Source organism: Taudactylus pleione, unplaced genomic scaffold, assembly GCF_031769625.1.
Source record: "Taudactylus pleione unplaced genomic scaffold, aTauple2 ptg000411l, whole genome shotgun sequence".
Classification (NCBI taxonomy): Eukaryota; Metazoa; Chordata; class Amphibia; order Anura; family Myobatrachidae; genus Taudactylus; species Taudactylus pleione.
In genome coordinates, this window is record NW_028284813.1 from 798,185 (window position 1) to 818,498 (window position 20,314).

Below are 20,314 nucleotides of genomic sequence, written 5' to 3' on the forward strand. Positions count from 1 at the left end.
AGACACAATATTTTAAAAACATCAGAGTTGATTGTTAAATAATAGATGATGATTGTCAGCCATTAAAATTTGAAAATAAAAATAATTGCCTACTATTATTTGGACAATCTTAATATAAGTGCCTGGTATTGTCATTTCAGCTATGGACAACATGGACGTCTCCACTTTGTCTTCCAGTGCTCTCAAACAAGACATTATTAACACTTTACTGAATGGAGCTGCTATTTTCTTCCCTGATCGCCTGGCTCGACGTGATTGCCTTTTCTCTTTAATGGTAGGAATATGCTTTAAAAGTCCAAAAATCAATAACGCTCAAGATAAAGTACCATTAAACAAGCAAATGCTATGTGACTTGTGCTAAAATTATCATTTTCTTGCTCAGTGGTTTTTTCTTCGTCAATATTTTATATAGAAGAGAATCACAGAAGAGAAGCAACCGCAGTCTGCACACATCACTTTCCAGTCCCTGTGTACATACTTCAGGTAAGGACTAGTGTCATGCCTTGACAAATTATTACTTCCAAATCCAACCTCCTACTCCTTTGGTACAACTCCTTTCAATTGCATTATATTACTGTGTGTTAAAATTGGTAAGCACTTTCCTATGAAGACCTTTTAATTTTAAGGTCATCCATTCATTGATGAAATTACTTTTGCAGACATATTCAACACCTGCAATAAAGACCCCAGTACTGAACTTGCCCTAGTGCTATATGGCACCATAAGGGTAGGCTAAGACCCCGGGGTCCCACTGCTGTAGTAAAAACTGGACATCAAAGACATCAAAGCTTAATTGAATGAGAGTACCCAAAACCCTAGTTCACCACGCTATTAAGTATAACATGAAATCTTTCTTACACTTCTTAGTCCCAAGGAGAAAAAGCCAATCTTAAAAACCATAAACTGTAAGCTACATATAAAACTGGGAGTCCCCTGGGCCCCCTTTCACTACAAGCCAATCGCAATTGTTTTCCTTTGCTGGATGCTCTTGATTGGCTGGCGGGTCCAGTGGACTATGGGAACTTTGATTTCATTTTGGTCATTTGTAGTATGTATGTATGTATGTATGTATTGGCTTTAGTTTGCAGTGGCTTTACGGTTCACTCAAAAACTGGCAACCAGTGTTTCAAGTTATAGCAGCTACAGTATGTTCTTCAGGCTGGTCACTTTGTGCACCCTCATCCTCCCCTGTTCCCTTCGGTGTTCAGGCATTTAGGATTATCGGGAGGGGGTAGGGGGGGTAACTTCACTCTCTGTTTCCTATTTCTTGCAGCCTCTGCTGAAGGGTAGCAATCACACTACACTTCTGCATGACTTCAATGAGCTTCTTAGCAGTTGACACCCCCCCCCCCCATTTTCTATGCTTGGGAATAGGTTTTTGTCTGCTCTAAATATCAGTCGAAGTTTCTAAGTGCCAGCTCAGACCAGGGTACTATTTGTGCAATGTGGGTGGCCAGTGGTCTTTCTCACATGTTAGCTTGCGCACAGGGCCTTCCTACCTACATATTTGTATGTCGTTACTCGGTTTTGTTCTATTAATGTTTCTAAATGTAAAGCGCAACTGAATATGTTGCGCTGTATAAGAAACTGTTAATAAATAAATAAGGAAACATGTGGGTACTCCCACCGACCTGGCTGAGTCTTCTCACCCAGGTGGTGTTACAGCACTCTAAGCATCTGGTTTCTAGTAGGGTGAAAAGCAGCAATTTTCTTTCCTCCTTTCCCCTTCTCCGGACCTCATGTGAAACAATCTGGCTCTGGAGCAGGGTTTTCAGGCCCTTCTTCCTCTTTCTACTGAAGACTTTGTTTTGGTTTGTTTAGTGCAGGGTCTGGTACAGGTATTCTTGGAAGGGATTTTGGCTTCTGCCTCCACAAACCAGCCTCAGAGGTGACCACTTCTGGTGTTCCTTCAGTCCTGGGAGGGTTCCTCTTTGGACCTGGCCTCCCGTGAGGACTGGTAGGATCTTGTTGAGTGACTGGAGTTGTTGTTCTTGCTGAACAGGACCCCTGTAGCACATAGGTAGTGGAGATATTAGTATATGCTGTAAGACAGCCGTACTGCACTTTCAGGTTGTAGACAAACCTGAGGTTCTAGACACTACTTAAAATAAGCAGACCGTTTATTTTCCTTTTCCTGAGTAATTTGAGATTTCTCATAATTTACATTCTTTTTAGCCACTCTCCTCCTACAGTAGATTCTCCCATCACTTCTCAAAGACCACTATTTCTGTCCCAAATGCTGCTTCTTTATAGGATAGCACTGATAGGAAAATTGATACTGCCCAGAAGTCTATCTCCACTTGTTCAGACCTATCCTGACCTCTGCGTGGCTAAAGTGGTGAGCTGATCATCTGGAGAAGGGTCTCTGGTCTGGCAGTCCCAAATTGGAGTTGATTATCCTAGTTAAGCGTATCAGGGAGGATTCAGTCTACCCAGGGGAAGCTGCCAAACTATAGATGCACAAATCTTTTGGGGCACATATTTATTAACATAGAAGGCAGTGTGTTATATTGAAAATACTCCTTTTTGAATACTTATCTGTAATGAAGAAAGTCTCCAAAACATAGCTAATACAATGCTTGCACAAGTTGTATGCATGAGCAAGAAGCAATATGCAATTGTTTGTAGCTTGTTTCCCCTCTCCCACCATTTATTTTTATTTAATAATTGAATTTCTTTTCAGTGAGCATGACCCAAGTGGACTATTGCAGCTACCCGATACAGAGGATCTTGCACATATTGATACAACTGAAGTTCTCTCCGTAATGGACAAGCTTCTGGTGATGGCAGTTAGAGAGGTAGCCCTACTGACATTCAACATTCAAAAACTTTAGAAATTATTATTGAAATAATGGTGTTGCTATACTGTATGTGTATCCAACCTTTCTGAATCCATTGGGGAACACTGGACCATGCGGCATTGAGCCTTCTTTCGATTTTTGGCCCTTATAAAAATACTCTGTTTTGGGCTTCTTTAGAACACCAGAATTAATGGAGCTAGGAGACAGGCAGTTAGTAAATTGTATACAAATAAAAAAATTTATTAATTTTCAAATACCCTTGGCAGTCATTCACAAGTTAATTATTGGTTCCTGTATGAAAAAAGTACTGCACAACTTTTCATGGACCATCTGTACAGCATAATTAACCATTAGATGAGAGACACGTGGACCTATGCAAATTGCACTTTTTATGCTGAAAAAGGGAGCTTTCTAGCCCATTTCATTTATTTTAATTTTGTTATTAGATTTATATGTGGTATATTTTGTTTATTTCTGTGATTTATAATTTTTTGATTTTTATGTCAAAATTTGTTATTTTTCAGTTATGTTTAGAAATATTGATTTTATGTTTTCGCTTTACAACTTAAGTGTTTTCTGTCAATATTTTATATGATTATTATTTTGTATACAATTTACTAAACGGCTGTCTTAGTGCATGACTTTTGTTGTAGTGTCAAATTCCTCAATGGTTTTTGGCTGCAATCCCTACATTACCAGAGAGCTACTAACCAAAAGAGAGAAATAACATTTTCCCCAGTGGAGAAAAGGATATAACTTAAATATAAAGTACAGTTTTCTCTCTCATCCATTTGGTGGACACAGGACAGTGGCTATGTTCCAAAGCTGCCCTTCAGGTGGATTTGCTGTTTGCATCTAAGGAACACCAGTTCTGGTTGGAAAGTTTTGAAAGACAGTAATATTTAAAGAATGCAACGGGATGTAGTCAATAAACCGGCTGACTAAATGACACCTATCTTAATCCCGACGACTGAATACCGAAGGATGCCGGACTGAACAAGGGAAGTCCTGGTGTCCGTAGCAGTTAGCCACGGGGGGGAGGGTTAGGTTTAGGCATCCCCGAGGAGCATTAGGGTTAAGCATGGGGAAGGGGGGGGGGGGGTCAGGGTTAGGCACCACTGGGGGGAGTTTAGGTTTAGGGTGCAGGGAGGGAAGGGGGGTGTTAGGTTTGGGCACCACCCCGGGGGTTTTAGGGTTAAACATCCCCAAGGGAGGATTAGGGTTAGGGGGGGGGAGAAGGGTAGGGTTAGGTGACTTACCTGCACCGTCGGTATTCTCCTTCTGTCAGGCTTCCACTGTTGGTATTTCACTAGGCGGCTAATAAGTCGCCGGGATTTCATACCCAACCCAGTGCAACTATGACAATGTGACTGCACAACACAGCTGCTCAGTTGAAGTCCTGTGCCGCACTGACCACAAGGCGCTCACTGATTTTGCAAGAATGTGCCATTACATTGTAACAAACATGTTTTCCTGCCCCTGTATAATCGTGCCAAGTCACAAATGTGATGATCAGCCTGAAGCAGGGCAACATTGTTGTTGGCATCTTAGAGGACCAAAAGACCAGCAATTTAAATTCTAAATTCCACTGTCTTTGTGACCTAAATCTTCAATGCCCTATCAATATCCAATAAATGAAGAGCTTATTCTTCCTCCCTAAACAAAATCACAATGTCCTGATTTAAGTAAACCTTACAATCCACTTTAGATTGAAGATGACTAAATTCAAATCCCATTCAAGTCCTCTATACCCTATGATAATTCTTCGCTGAGACAATCTTTCTAGTTCTAAGCTTCTTTTCTATACCTCTTAGTGAACCCCCTTTTCTTAAGCATCATGGCTTCAACTATCACACCGTTTAAAGCCAGCTGCACTAGGCCCTTTTTAGGGGAAGATGCTATGACAGTCGTCTATAAATATCTCTGTACCACAATCATCTTGGCCAGTCTGGTACCACCTACAGTACGGAGACTCATTCTCCTTTTTGCTTTTTAAAAAAAAAAAAAAAAAAAAGTGTACAGAAGCATTGCAACCAGAGGAAAGTGAACAATCGGGTCATAGCGTTTGGTCCTTTGTGCAGGAACAGGATCGCTCTACCTTGTCATTCAGACAGGATGCCATCCAATTGTTGTCTGGCAGGCTCCGCTATCTGCTGGAAATATCTGGGTTTACAGACAACACTAATGTATGTGAGTCATGTCTGCTAATGTAATCAACCTTCGGGAACGCCTCCGTTTGTTCAGCCACCCCCCTACCTGCCTACAAAATGGGGCGAGAAGTCGATCAACATCGACAGCCGCCCCGTTTTGCTGCGAGCTCCGGAGCGAGTGAAGGTCTCTCGCACGCGTAGCGCGCGTGCGCACTGGGCCACCATCGACCTGCTTGCGAGCCGGTCTGAATCAGGCCCTTAATTCTATGCACACATGAGCTTGCTAGTTTCCTTCATTGCAAGAGAGCTCTTAGTGGTATATTTACTAATGTAACAGTTTTTAGAAGTGGAGATGTTGCCTATAGCAACCCAATCAGATTCTAGCTGTTAGAAGGTGCTAGTTAAATGTAAAGTAGAACCTGATTTGGTTGCTATGTGTAACATCTCCACTTCTAAAGACTCACTCAAATAATACCCCCTTAGTGTCTTCCGGATGATTGTGAGATTTGAAAGTAATCATGCAAACTGCGTTGCCTAGAATGTCAATATCCTTAACCTCATATAAAACTTAACTGACGTCCATCTGAGTCAACTAACACCTTACTAGCCTTTTTACAAGTTTATCATGTCCTTGGAAGGAACTCCCTCTGTTGTTTAGTGGTGAACTGCAAACCCAGAAAGACAAGTCTCTGGAAATAATCAAATAAGAAAACTACAAACTAACCTAGAGCATGTGTGCCTGCATCCAACTTTCTGGATGAACACTAAACTGATTGCATTTGAACTGATGCTCGCAATAGAGCCAGTTGATTACCTTATTAACGCAATTCTCCTATTTGCTCATTCCATTTTTCTGTATCCTGTAAGGAACACAATTACCAATTTAGTATTGTTTATTTTAATCTGCAATATTTGCTATAATTGTAAAATCTGTAAACTGGTTTCCTGTTAATATGAACTCTTATTTTATGTTCCAGATCATTACAATGAAATAATACAGCACTGTGTAATATGTTTGCACTTTACAATTAAAACATGAATTGTAAAAATCGCTCAGGTGTTCAATCTTAATTTCTCTTAAGCAGGCTGGGGAACACTGGACCATGTTGTAGGTTGGGGCTGGAGCTGGCACTTAAATCAAACTGTAGCTTTAAAACCTAAGCTCCTCCCCCCTGCAATCCCACAATTCCAGTGTTCTTTAAGTGCTTCACGGAGTAGGGCACGTTGTAGAGGGCTGCTACGCTCATCACGGCGACCCCCACAGCACTCTGGTCTCCAATGAGACAGACTGCCCGTCAACAGGGCTCAGGACCGGAGTTTACCCTACCCATGGGTAGAACTCCCGGTCTCTGGAGCACGGAGAAGGGGACGGAGCTTCCCACACTGCACTCCCCCGCCTATAGCAGCACAGAATGCCGGCTCTGCTATCGGCAAGTGCATGGAGCGTCATCCCTCTGCAGAACCTGCTGGATTTTCTTGCATGACACATGAAGGCTTCAATTTTCTCCCACAGCTCCTGGAAGGCTAAGTACTCTACATTTGTATTTGTCTTGCCTGCCTACTGTAAGTGTTAACTGCTCTGTGTTAGCTACCGAGGTGTTCACAGGCTCGGTCACGTGGTTTCACCGCTGCCTGCTTTACTGGTAATTTAGACCTGCGGTCTGTTATACTTGGGGAAGCGCAGACAGTGTAATGGCTAGCATTGCGGCACGGTGGTCGTGGGTTTGTTTCCTGCTACAGGCCTAACTGTGTGACGTTTGGATGCTGGGATTTAGCTGTAATTTTGGCGATGTTTGCGCTCATGCACAGGGTACCGGGCAGTTGCCCTCGGGTGCCTTGTGTGTGTGTGTATATAGGACCTGGTGACGTGCAGGCATCTGCGCTTCTGCGTCCACCGGAGGGCACCTATATGGGGTACGCCCTAGTGGCGCTGGTTGCACAGGGAAACAAAGTTCATGGCTCGGGTATTCCTTCGTCCCTGGCGCAGGCTTCTTTCCCTCTATAGGGTTAAGTTCCCAGCCACTGTAAGTCCCGCTCTGGCTCCATGCTTTGCAGTGTGTGGTGTCAGTCAGCATTCCGACCGGTTCCTACAAGATACTGTACCTCATGGCACAAGCTAGTGTCTGACTCCAGCTCAGCCAGTTGTGTGTTCAGACCATTTATTTATTTTGCACGCCTTTTGAGGATATCACTTGCTGTGCGAGGTGCAGGTTGAGGGTGGTCTTGGTGGTGTCTTCCACCTTCCAGGGCTCCATTATACATTTTGCATATGATGGAGCTTGCGCGACTTTGCGCTGTCCCATGGGGTGAGGGCCTACGGTCTTTTTTCGGCTCATTGCTGCTTTGATGTGGATTCCTCAGCGGGGGTTGTGGGGTCTGGTCAAGCATTGACAATGGAGGAAAGTCATTAGTTTCCGGGCTGCAAATCTCTCCGGTCTCATCAGGAAGGATAGGAGACGCCGGCTTATGAGGTCCCCGTTCCAATCCGTGTGGAAGCACCTCCACAATTGTCGCTGCGGTAGCAGATTAGATCTCCACATGCCCCTCCTGTGCAGGGCTCTGCTTTCTTTACGGGTCCACCCTTGGAGGGTTGTCTTCGGTTGTTGTAATAGGTTATGGGGTCTTTATCCAGCCTTGGAAAGCCTAGACATGAGCTATGGTCACTTCTGCTGACTATTTTGTTGCGGGGCCTTTACAGTGATTTGCCTTGGGATCCCCTGCTGACTTAGCATGACATTCCTGGCAGCCTTTGCATGGGAGACCAAGCAAGACTGGGCACAGGTTACTTACAATCTTTCAGCTACAGCCGGATTGGCTTGTAGGGTCCTTTTGGCTCTGCACTTCGCGTGCGCATTCCTTACCAGATTGTTCCTTACACTATCTTCCGATTAGTGAGGAAGTTTTTAACCACACCTGGATTTCCCCACCAGTCGGGAAAGTACTTTTCTTCCGGTGGCCGTCCCTAACGGCGGAGTCTACGTTTCCAACTTTTCGCTCCTTCCTCGGGGGTGGGGGGGGAGTGCATCATTAGAAGGTCAGTCCAACACAAGCCGATTCTTCCTCGTTAGGGGTTCAATATCCGGTGGCCGGTTTTCTAGTCCCGTTCACCATTCGGGGGACACCGCTCCAATGACGCCTAAGGTCTAACTGAATCTCTCTCTCTACCCAGTTCGTGTGCAAGTGGTAGGGCGGTTGCTTGACCATTGAGTAAAGTCTTTAGACAGCTTGGGTGCTTGGCTGCTTGGCATCATCTGCTAGGGTTCCATTTTGCACTTTAGAGGTCCACCACCTCGGCATTGTTAGGTTATTAACATCGCTCTTCACCAGGAAGCGGCGAACGCAGTGAAAATGGGCTACGTTCTCATTGCACTCCTCTCAGCCTGCAAGTTTATTTTGCTCCAGTTCTGCTGCAGGACTGCAAACAGGTGGTGGATGGTTCAGTTTGCACAAACTCTCTCTGATCGGGAAACAACAACACAGAGGCCAACAGCTCCTCGCTAGCTGTCTGGAATGCGTATCTTCAGGTTCCGCTTCGGACAGTTGTCCTTCTTCCTCATGGGCAGTCGGCTCCGTTCCCTGTCTAATTCTGGGCCCTACCGTTCAGTGGCACCCCAACTCTGTGTTTGCAACACAATAGGGTCGGTGATGCAGTGTGTATTGCACACAGATGTCCTCACAATTCGGCCCTCTATGGAGGCTTTTGTGTGTGACTGAAGCTTCGGCTTCACTGCTACAGACTTCGTAGGTAGCTTGTTTCAAGTATTTTCAAATCAGTGCTGTATCTTGACTTTTTTGCAAGGTCTCCCTTGCTTTCTTGTCTGCGCCTTCAGTTTTGGAGGTGGCCTCTGACACCCCTCTCCAGCTGTGTTTTTTTTTCTTGCGGCGGACAGTGAACGGACCCAACCAACCTTGGTCAGCGGTGCAGTCGTTGCCTCATACGTCATCCTTGTAGTAACTTCGGTTGTTGGGCATGATGGTCTCCACTTCGGGACCATCCTGGGGATCCAGTTCTACTCGCGGGAGTCCCAGGGGTTGATTTTCTAAACTTGAAGGGGTTGCTCGGCATCCCTCTCATCTTGGTCTCCCTTTTCTGTCCGACAGTACTTGTCACTCTCCATTGGTGTAGGGTTTATCCGTTCTTCTCCAAGTCCAATCCTTGGTCCTTTTGGGATTTGCTCATTGTGACCGTATGAGTCTCCTGGGCTGAGGTGCCATGAAATTGCCTTTCGGCTTCAGGGCCTTCAGTCATCGTCCACGACTGCTCAGCTGTTCGATTTGACTCGATTTACAGGCCATAGTTCTAGCTGTATTGAATGACCCTGTCCGTCCTCGCTGGTCAGTCACAGTCGCTCATACAAATGACCTGGCAATGGCATAGGTACGTCTTCAGGCAGACACGAGCGCGGCACAGATACCGCAGTCTTTCTGGTGCGGAGACCTTTGTTCTCTCTCGAAGTGGTGGTCATACCTGTAGAGGGAAATTAGACAGTGGTGTTCCTCAGCAGAACCAAGTTTTTTTACCAGGACAGTGGGCTCTCCCTTCAGTGGTCTGCCTACTGTTTGGGCGTGAAGCCTTCAGCGGGGGATCTCGTGGCCTCTCTGCTCGTTTATAAGGCTCCACAGTTTTATGTGATCTGGTTATCCGCTGGCTTTAGCCTGTGGCTGCCTTGGCTGTTCTGTGGAATTTTTCATCCAGAGTTTCCGCCGTCCACACTGTTCCCTCAGGGCTCCAGGGGCATTGAGGCTTCCTGTGTGAGGGTACTCCTAGTGGCTCCAGGCTGGCTATGCTAGTAATGGTACATGGACGTTCTCCCAAGGCCGGCAAGTCCGGGGTAGCACACTTCACTTCATCCATGCTACTAGGCCTGTTTCTACAAGGGCACTACCTTTTGTTGTTTTCTTGCACCTGGCCTTCTGGGCCCGGGAGTGATAAAGCTATAGGTCTTTCCCTCTCATGGTACGTATTTGGCTGCAAGCCCAGACTCTGTTTCCATCTCGCGGTTGCCTCCAGGCTTGGAAGTTCTATCTCTGGTGGTGTAACCGTTACGTGTTTCGCCATACACGCTTCTTGGTCCTCCTTCTGGAGGGTTTTGAGGCCAATTGACGACTTCATTTTGTGATGATACAGGCTTTGGCTTTTTCTTTCTCTTTTCAGTAGCATTTGGCTCTTCTTCAGAGGGACCAAACCCATTTTTATAAGGTGTGCTGCTTATTTGGCCACAGTTTCATCCGCTGGTGGAGCCGGGGGATTTTAGTTTTGTCTTATCAGCTCCCACCTAGGCTCCATTGGCGTTGTTGCATTCTTCGGTTTGTTGCTTGAAAGCGGGTCTTCCCTCGGCATAGTTCATTGTTTGGGATTGGCAAGCCGCCTTTTCTTGTCTTTTTAATGAGGTTTGTGCGGTTGCTATGTACAGGTTTTAGGTTCCAGCAAACATTGCTTCGGCCTTGTACTTGCACAGTATATTGTCCTTCCGGTGCTTCCTCCTCCTGCAACTTCCCGGGTCTGGGATAATCTGGCTCTGCTATTTGGGCTCAGCTCTGCTGATTTCCTGGGACACGTCATCTTTGGTACGCCGCACTGTGTGCTACTGTTCTTTATGACGCATGGGAACATAGTTGGCCGGCTACTCAGCAGATCCTTGCACGTTAGATCTACTGTGATTACTCAAGCCCATTCTGGTGCAGTGTGACAGCCACCCGACCGGGTGTCAGTGCCTTTCGCTAGGGTGATGGCGATCTTATGTGCAGCGCAACACGGGACTTTGGCAGCACAGGTCCGTCGTACAGCGATCTGGTCCCCTGTCTGCACGTTGGCTTTTTTTTTTTTTTACGTTTCAGGTCTTTGCCTCCGGCGGCACCCACTATGGGCGTATAGTTCTTCGGTCAGGCAGCCTGGGGGGGCGGCTTTGGTATGTCCCCATGGTCCGGTGTTCCCCAGCCTTGCTGCAAGAGAAAATAGGATTTTTGGTCAACTTACTGTTGAATCCTTTTCTCTTAAGTATGCTGGGTAACACTGCGTTCCCTCCCTCACACTCAGTCGTGCAAGGTGTTTGGGTCTTGACCTGTCTTTTCCCTACTGGTTTGTTTGGTTGCTCTAACAGTTTCACGGGGTTCCTGCTACTCCTCTCCGGACTCTTTTAAAGAAGTACTGGAATTGTGGGATTGCAGGGGGGAGGAGCTTAGGTTTTAAAGCTAAGGTTTAATTTAAGTGCCAGCTCCAGCCCCAACCTACAATCCCATGGTCCAGTGTTCCCCAGCCTGCTTAAGAGAAAAGGATTCAACGGTAAGTTGACCAAAAATCCTATTTTTATTTTGTATTCAGTTGCTATATCCACTTTGAGCTCCGTATTCAATTAAATATTCTGTAATGCTTTTCTTTGTACATAAATGTTTTGTCTGGCACAAAGACTGCAGCTAACCCTATGGTTCTGTGTTGCAGAGTAACAGGCTGGTGCTACATGATTCCCATGGAGAATGTGGCACAATCCTCCACTCCTTATTTTGGGCAGTGCAGGGAAGTCTCCTGTCATGGTGCTTTTGCCATTTGAAAGGCGCAAATCCAGTGTGCCAAGTGAAGGCGAGAGAATTGCTTGTTAAGTGTAAGTTTTCATCTAGCTAAAAATGTTTTATAGTCCACCTGTATCTTGTAACAACAAATAAAGATTTATATGTTTTTTCTATGTTAAAAATTAAAAATCTATCTGTCTCTTTGATAAACTACACTGCACAATTTCAGTAATGTTCTGATAGAGATCCTTCTCAATTAAAGTACTTTGCATTTAATGAAATCTCTTGCAAAGGAAAACAGAAACCTAGTCATTTCTTCCATTCTGGGGTGACACTGCTGAACTTGGAGTTATAGTGGTGGAGCTGGAGTAGGCACTAATTAATTACTGTAAAACTGAATTCCAAGCATTAGGCAAATGCAGCTCTACCATACAGGCTAAGTTGTCTGTCCAAGCCGAAGTGTCTAACCCAAAAACACAAGCACATGAGGAAAAGTAAGCAACACTATTCCTCCGGGAGCAAGATGCTTATTTGGGGGCAACAAAACATAAGCCCACCCTAGGGACAAACAGGGCTAAAAGGTCTTTCCCTTAGGACAGTGCAATGTTTGGGCTGGTCCACTGGAAGAGGTGCTTTTCCTCAGTAGGAACATCTGCCAGAAGTGGTTCCTCTATTCTCAGTGGTTCTTTTGGTCTCCTGTGGTCTGTTTTATCAATATTTGCAGCTCAGACATGCGTTGTGTGCGCAGTGGGATGGGGGTACTCATGCAGATGTAGTCAGGATCCAGACTGTCAGAATGCCGAAGGTCACAATACCGACATCGGCACCGGATCGTCACAATCTTGACAGATTCCAACGGTAGGGGGAGGGTTAGGGTTTGGCTGCGGGAGGGGAGGGTAAGGTTAAGATTTGGGTGAAAATGCTTACCACAATCCATGGGGATTTTGACCATCGGGATGCCCGCTGTTGGTATTCCGACTGGTGGGAACCCATACCCAACCCACTCCTGATTTGGTGAAATAACCTTTGCGTACTTTGGGCCTGATTCAGAGATGTACACTAATGCAATTACAGCTGCGATCTCGTACATAGCGGATTTGTGAAAATATGCAAATATTGCAGATGCCGGGATATGTATTGAGATGCCTTCCAGTGCAATCGCAAATCCAAGCAACTGCGTGCAAATACACAGCTGCAATTGCAGATCATTCGATAATCGCCCATGTGAGTATCCGTATGGTTGCGCAAAATGACTGTCTGAACTGAGACGTCGGAACCACTTTATCTGCTTACGGGATCGTAGGCTATGACACGTCCTAAAATTGGCTGTGATGCACATGCGTTTTCTGCTGCCCCCTCCCTGTTCAGTCACCTAACTGGCCCTATCTGTCAGTCACTCACCTGCGGGAACTTTGGAATAGCGTAAATCTATGAATCTGGCCCTTTGTTACATGCTTTCCCTTTGAAAAAACTTCTGGTATACTGTACATGTTCCTCCTTGGTGACATCTAGGGGTCTGAGTGGTTTGCCAGTATTGAAATCTGAATGGGAGGCAGACTTAAGTCTCCTTACAGATGAGGATTGGAGCATTGTTCTTTGTTCTCCTTTGTTTGGAGTAAATCTGTGGGGTTTCCTGTGCTTCCCACTTTTTCTCAGCTGTCCACTTATTCTCTCTTGTTACAATGGTGTACTCAGTTTAAATACCTTGGCATTATGATTTGTCATGATGTTATACAGTATGTATGATGTTTAGCCCAAACTGATCTGTTTCACAACACTCCTCTACTAAAAAGTTTGCGTAATGTATTCTAAAGCAAGAAGCATTTTCCTCGTTCTACTTTTGGAGAATTTGTATTTTGTTCTTTTCTTTTTAAATTATGTCAGACTAATTTACTACAATTGTAAACTGTTATCTCCTTCTCTAGATGTTGATCTTTTCTTGTCGAACACCAAAAACATTCTGGAACCTTTGCTGGACCAGTGCAGTGGGAAGGTGATCATTGAAAAGTTGAGTGGTTCCGTGTTTGCCATGTCAACACGCCAGATGGTAAATAAAAACGTAGGAGTTTACTTTTTTTGTTGTCCATTAGATTGGAAAGACCATCTAAAATATATTTTTTGTTTTGACAGATTACCTACATGTTGGAGTTTTGTACTCTTAATATTCCACACTGTTTACTACTTCAGAGTTTCAACAGCTTAACGAGGTTACTGAAAAAGCTTTGTGGTGATCCTGGGGAGAGTGCCAACAAGGTAACTAATTTTCTGTCTTGCTTCCATATTTGTAAAGGTTACCAGTATTTATTTGTTTTATATACTGTAAGGCACCATATATCCTGCATAGAGGGAACCTTTAAATTGATTGTGAACGTTATCAGCCACTGGACCCTGGAGTGGTCCCACGCCTTCTATTTATCTGACCATTGCTCTTATATCCCCATATCGTGCCAGTGTAGAATGTATTGTATGTTTTTAAACATTTTTTACTGTGCAATGTTGCAATAAATCTATTTGCATTAATTAATGTGGTCACTTGATCAAACCAGCGCTTCACTCCTTCGTTACCTATTGTTTCCTTTAGAAGGTGCAGATCCTGCTAGTGTGAGCTGCTCTGTTTTGTCAAGAGGTTGTTTTCTGACTGACAGTGCACCAGGTTGTTTTTTATGAGATATGCCGAGACCATGATAGGTCATTAGTAAATGCATACCCAAACACTTAGAACCGCTAACCATCTTCACCTGTGATCCATTTAAGAATAGTGGTTGATGCAGATTTCTTAAATGGATTAGAGGTGGAGATGGTTAGCCCCTGAGACAGCTACTGAAATATCTTTAGTTAATGCATCACAAGAGAATAACTTGAAGCAATACAGTCCTCTATCAATGCTATAGTTGCTCACTTAGAAACTAAAACTAACAACATCACACTGAATTTGAGCAGAGAACTAGTGACAATGAAGATGACATTTTCAATCCAACCAAATTACCAGTCTCCCTTCCAAATTAGATCATTTGGAAAATAATCAGACTAAATAATCTCAGGACATATCAAGGAAGCCGATTTGATTGATCTCCTGAGTGTTGATATTATTCAAGTCCTTAATGTCCCTACTAAACTAGGTACAGTTTTAATTGTAAGAGCACAGTATGGGTCCTGACCGAGACGTCCAGAATACTTCCACCGAGGCCAGCGATTGCAAAATTTCGACAATACTCTCACAATTAGGGACTTTGAGTTGTAATATTTCAGGATTTTTCCGTTCTAGTCACCCGAAAAAGGAAATACTTCACTCCTATCTGCAAATACTGGATCTGTTTGACAATAACAGTAAATTTATACTCCTTTACCCTGCAAAATTAAGAGTGATACTTGATGGAAAACCCATGCTGTTTGCAGACACTATTCTGGCCAGAAACCACTTCTGTATTCCTGTCACCTCACCATCTAGCAATTCAGCCCCCAACAGTTAAATTCTTTGAAGCTGTATTCTAAATGGGGTTTCAATAAAATCACTTACATTTAATATCAAACAATATACCACATGTATAGTGAATAATGATTTAATTAGTTTAAAAAAGGACAAAAATCTACTGCAGTAGTACATATAATCTAATAAATAGGACCTGTTTAATTATGTAAGTGGATAAAAGTCCTTTGAATTAGGGAATTCCTGTGTCCGCAGGAGGTGCAGATCTTATTACAGGGTGTAATGCGCATTCCGCCTCTATGGGATTTCAACCTGGGCTCTTCCGCAATCTCCCCCTGAAACCGTTGGATATTATTGAATTTGAAATACTTTACCTGGAAGGTTGACTTCCTGTTATCTAATTCCTTTGCTTGGAGTGCTTCAGAGCTGGGAGCTTTATCGTGTCTGGTTTCTTTCCTCATCTTCCACACCAGCAGATGATCTCTAGGTTCCATTTGAACTAGGAAATTATGATTGTACCTTTGGACCAGGTTGTCAGAGCTTTGCAGATCAGTAGGGTCGGTGCCACCCTATATATACACTAAAAAAAAAATAGTCTGGAAATAGAACCTGATTTTTCTAAGTGGGAGCTGCCATGTTGCATGTTACAAGTTTTGATTCTGTTGTGGCCACAGAAGAATATTATAATGCATGATTTTACTTTAAATGTATCTTAAGGCATTGTACTATTCTACAAACCGCTTTGTAGAACAAACATTGGAAAAGTAATGTTTCAGTACAGTGTCTGCCTTCAGAAGGAACTAAAATGATCTTTCTGTCCTGAATAGGTAGAAATGGATAGTTGGAACCAGGTTCAGCAGCCAGTGGTTCTGCAGACCTGGAATATGGAATCTCCTCACAACTATGAGAACAACTGTCGGGACACAACGGTCTTCCTTTGCCCTGGGGCAACCTATTTTGAGGTGGAATTTGATGACAAATGTGAAACCGAAAGGAGGTAAAAATTCTTTAATTCTACATTATCATGAAAGCTTACTCTTTACAAATGTATAATTTATAATGCATATTTTTTGTGCAGGTATGACTATTTGGAATTTACAGATGCTAGAGGTGGCAAAGTTCGCTATGACCACAAAGTTGCCACTGATAAATGGCCAAAGGTAAGTGAGAGAAAGCAACAGGAAAATATAGCCTTGGCATATCTAATCAGTACTATGCACATTCGCGCTTCAATATACTTTAATCTGTTCAGTGCTTTGACACATGTTTAAACATGTTCCCATTTTCTTGAGTGCAAGGACTTATTTAGAACAATGTGATTATTGTATAATTGTACGTCTATTATTGTGTCTTGCATTGGCATAGTTATTGGACCCATTGTGAAATCTGATCAGCGCAATCATGTTCTGTGTTATACTGCCACATACAGTAATTTACTGGGCCATGGCAACTGCCTATTCTAATGAGAACAGAACTTTACCCTCAAATTGCTACTGAATAAGGAATTTTCCATCTATTTAAGAACCATTCTTGTATATGCCTATCCATATCTGTCACATGAGATGCACCTAGATGGACATTAGTACAATAACCAAGAATATTTTTTTTTGTAAATGATTTACATAGTTTGTGTGTGTGACACTGTGTGTGTATATATTTTAAAATGTCTTAATGTGTTTTATTGCTCTGCAGAAAGTAACCTTTAAGGCTGGTCCACAACTCCAGTTCTTGTTCTTCTCAGACAGTAGCAACAATGAATGGGGGTTTAAGTTTACAGTCACAGCATATGGCCTTCCAGACATTGTCCTTTCTTGGAGCTCCGATTTACAGCTACTTGTTGCACGATTATTGGGTCGTCTGGCATCTAGGTCAATGGCTATGAAATCCACATGCGGTAAGATCTGTAATTGTGTGTCACTTCTTAATATGTTTGTAAAATGATTACCCGTACTCTTGGATAGTAGCATAATATGTATTTTGCCTACTATGTTCAGTCGTGGAAACAAGCTTTGTGTTTTTTAGGCGTATTTTCAGATTGAAAAGCACTTTCATATTTCAGGGGGGGATGCAGTCGAAAGGTCAACGGTAATAGTCGACACCACAGTGTTGAAAGTTATGATGTCAACATTGTTGAAATGTCACAGGCAACATGTCAACACCTCATCCCAGGCTGCAGGACGGTAGGGTAAGGGCTAGGGGGAGGTTAGGATTAGGGGATTGGGGTGTTCGGGTTTGGCACTTAGGTAGGGATAGGGAGAGAATACTCAACGGAAGGCTGCTCGTCTCATGTCTCTGTCGGAACTGCTCCTCACGTGACCACTGAGACATGGAAGCTGACATTGCAGCTGTTGGGACAAGGTAAGTGACCACTAGACCACCAGGGACTGTATCTCGACATTTCAGCAGTGTCTACATAATGAATGTCGACATGCTGCATGTCGACATTTTGACCATGCCAACATTCTCATATTGACATTATGAATGACGATCTAGTAAACCACTCCCATTCAGACTTAGGGGCCCATTTATCAACAAGTTTTATTATACGCAATGAGTTTTAAAACTGATGCTTAAGTCAATCAGCTGCCTACTGTCAACTTTCAAACAGATGACAGGAGCTGATTGGCTGGAGCACCATTATCATAAGAAATATTAAAACTCGTTGATAAATGGTCTCCTCAGTGTTTTTGTTTTTAGGATTCTTTTCTCAATTTTATTAGAACTGACTTCCAGTGCAGTATAACTCCTTGTAGTATTTTTTCTTCTTACCTATTTGCTGTATGCATTGAATGCATTGCTATTTGTTTCTTTTAGGATTTATAATATTGTAAATTGGATGAATTTTTTCCTACCTGTTTAATATGTAAATTCAAATAAATGTGAAGCTGTTCCCATATACAGTGTCTTTGTCATTTGTGTTTTCTTAGCTTCATATTCTAATATAATGCTTTCTTGTGGAATACCAACTGTCCTTTTCGGGACCTAACAATAGTGAGTTACAGGGAATAAGTTTACTGACCTGCCTGGTGGTTTGTAAGATCAGAGTTGTCATTTCCCCCCACCTGTGGTGCTGGTTGGAAGAGAAGTCTTCACAGTTATAGAAGAGTAAATCCTACCCTCAAGATGTCCTGTCTTCATAAGTCCCCCTCCCTTACGCACGTCTGAATAGGAGAAAAAAAAGAAAAATCTAAAAAAAATTGTATGTTTTAAACACAACACCTTACTCGTCTTGACTGCTTTACAGATGTGTCTACATACACCTGTCCTCAAATTGCACCAAAGTGCATAAAAGCACCAATCCTAAGTATCTAGTAGAGCAGGGATGGGCAGACTTTTGGGCTTCCTGATCTACTCTAAAGGATGAAAATCTTTGGGGATCTACTAAGTATGGCGCGCTCCTAAAAAGGGGCGTAGCCTTGCTGCAAGTAGTTTTGGTACTGGCCTGGCAAAATTGGGATGGTTGGGAGGCATTGTTTTTTAGGGCTCTGAGCCAATAAAACGTAAGCTAACAAAATATATTTACCTGAATAGCTGCTCAGAACTTTCTATGGCAGTTCCTAGATCAGGCCAGGGGGGCCCCCCTGGGAGAGAAGGGACCCTGTGCCCGCCCTTAATCTACCTCTTGCGCCAGTGCAATGGAGGCTGTTACATGTAACAGCCTCAGCCAGGGGCAAACACAGAATTTCTAGAGAGGGGTTTCCAAATGCTTGATGTTAGTGAAAGTGTGGCCAATCCATGAAGAGGGCATAATTGGCACTTAACCGACTAATTTTTTTCTCCAAAAACCTTTTTCATGATTGAATTAGATCATCTAGTTTAGAACGTATTCAACACAATTTTATTAAAAAAAACATATTTTCATTTTTGAAAAAAATAGCACAGGCTCCTTTCATTCTAATAACCCGGTGTCTGCAATGAGCAGCGCTGGGTATGATCAGGGAGCCCGACGCCTGCTTGTTCACTTCCCTGGTGTCTGCGAGGAGCAGCGCCGGGGTTACGTAAGGGGGGGGTAACAACATCATAGATGCCGGGGTACACAGGGGGGACAGGAAGTGGGTGTATTCATTATATTTCTCCGTCAGCTGCAGAGCGCCGGTGGGGAAGGGTGGGGGCGCCGGGCTGGCTGATCACTGTGTCCAGCAGTAATCAGCACACACTTCAGTAGAATCCATAGCTGCAGAGAGACCAGGAGGTCCTTCTGAGACTGGTGGCTGCAGGAAGATTCTCTTCCAACAGCCACCCGCTGGGCATTTCTGACTGGTCGCATCAGATGCCACCATGTCAAGGAAAGACCAGCCTGGTGTGACCGTGCCAGGCAAGTGGTTAACCAGCTATAATATGCATGATACAAAGTGCAGTGTATGTCATAAGTCCGACATATACAGGCCAGCGATGACTGTAAGCCATTAGTTGTGGCAGTAGGGCCATCCTGCCTGAGTTGAATGTGTTTAGGGCCTGATTCATTAAGCATCAATATTGCAATCGCAGTTTCCTATTTGCACGCAGGTCTGCTGTGAAAATATGCTAATGATTGCAATCGCAATGCCGTTGCACTGCCAGCATAGAGACGCTCATCCGTAATACCTTGCAAAGTTCTATAAACATCGATAACATTAAGTACCATCGGCCACTCACTCAGAATTACAACAGCCCTTACTTAGAAATTGCTAACCTCGTTGCCTGCAGCAAGTACTCTAGCTGCGTGTGCAGTCGCAATGGCTAATTTATGCACGCCCATGCAACAACATTCAAACGGACAGGCACGCCTGCGTTTCATCGACCATCCCCCCGTCATCACCCTCAAATGCTCACTGCCTGTTAATCACTCTGCGATGGCTCTACGCGGTCTGTGTGATCACAGCGGTGCCTACATGCGCAATACGCAACAATCTGCATACTCTTTTGCAGTTGCGATCCTTAATGAATCAGGCCCTTAGTTCGGATGTGGCCATGATTCCAGAGCATTGGAGCAAATCCTGGGGTCTGGGGGAGTGTGCAGAAGATTCTAGCACAAGCCTTAGACATATATGTACACATTAGTCTCCTTATGCACTGGGTAGTATACAGGGATGGCAGTCCCGTCCGCAAAGTGGACGTGGCCTTGCCTCACAGGGGGCTTGGCCTCGATGCACACCTCTGTCTTTCAGTGTCCTGGCCGAGCAGTTCGCGGAGGCGGAGCTGCTTTGCCGGGGTTTGACGCCGGACTGGCCCATCTGGCCATCGGCCCTTCTGGCATGTGCCAGAAATGCCAGATGGGCTGTCCAGCCCTTGTTAGTATATATTATACAGTATTATTAATTAACCCTATAGATGGTCTGTAGCAGTGCACCCCTAACAGTGTATGTTTTCTAAATCTCCTAGTTGGTGCACAGGTGTATTCATTACTTACTGACACATTTTAAAAGATCCACGGAGGTACTAATTATTTA

At 44.0% G+C, this 20,314-nt stretch overlaps 1 protein-coding gene across 2 annotated transcripts in view; it reads left to right on the forward strand.

Moving 5' to 3' along the window:
• Positions 1-20,314, forward strand: part of ZZEF1 (zinc finger ZZ-type and EF-hand domain containing 1) — a 239,492-nt gene that overhangs the window by 84,996 nt on the left and 134,182 nt on the right. For both annotated transcript variants that reach the window (XM_088447033.1, XM_088447034.1), the window contains exons 16-24: positions 141-274; positions 413-483; positions 2,684-2,798; positions 11,391-11,550; positions 13,384-13,505; positions 13,589-13,711; positions 15,713-15,882; positions 15,964-16,045; positions 16,578-16,779. In XM_088447033.1, coding sequence (XP_088303159.1) covers positions 141-274; positions 413-483; positions 2,684-2,798; positions 11,391-11,550; positions 13,384-13,505; positions 13,589-13,711; positions 15,713-15,882; positions 15,964-16,045; positions 16,578-16,779 — 1,179 coding nt within the window. The remainder of the gene's footprint in view (positions 1-140; positions 275-412; positions 484-2,683; positions 2,799-11,390; positions 11,551-13,383; positions 13,506-13,588; positions 13,712-15,712; positions 15,883-15,963; positions 16,046-16,577; positions 16,780-20,314) is intronic.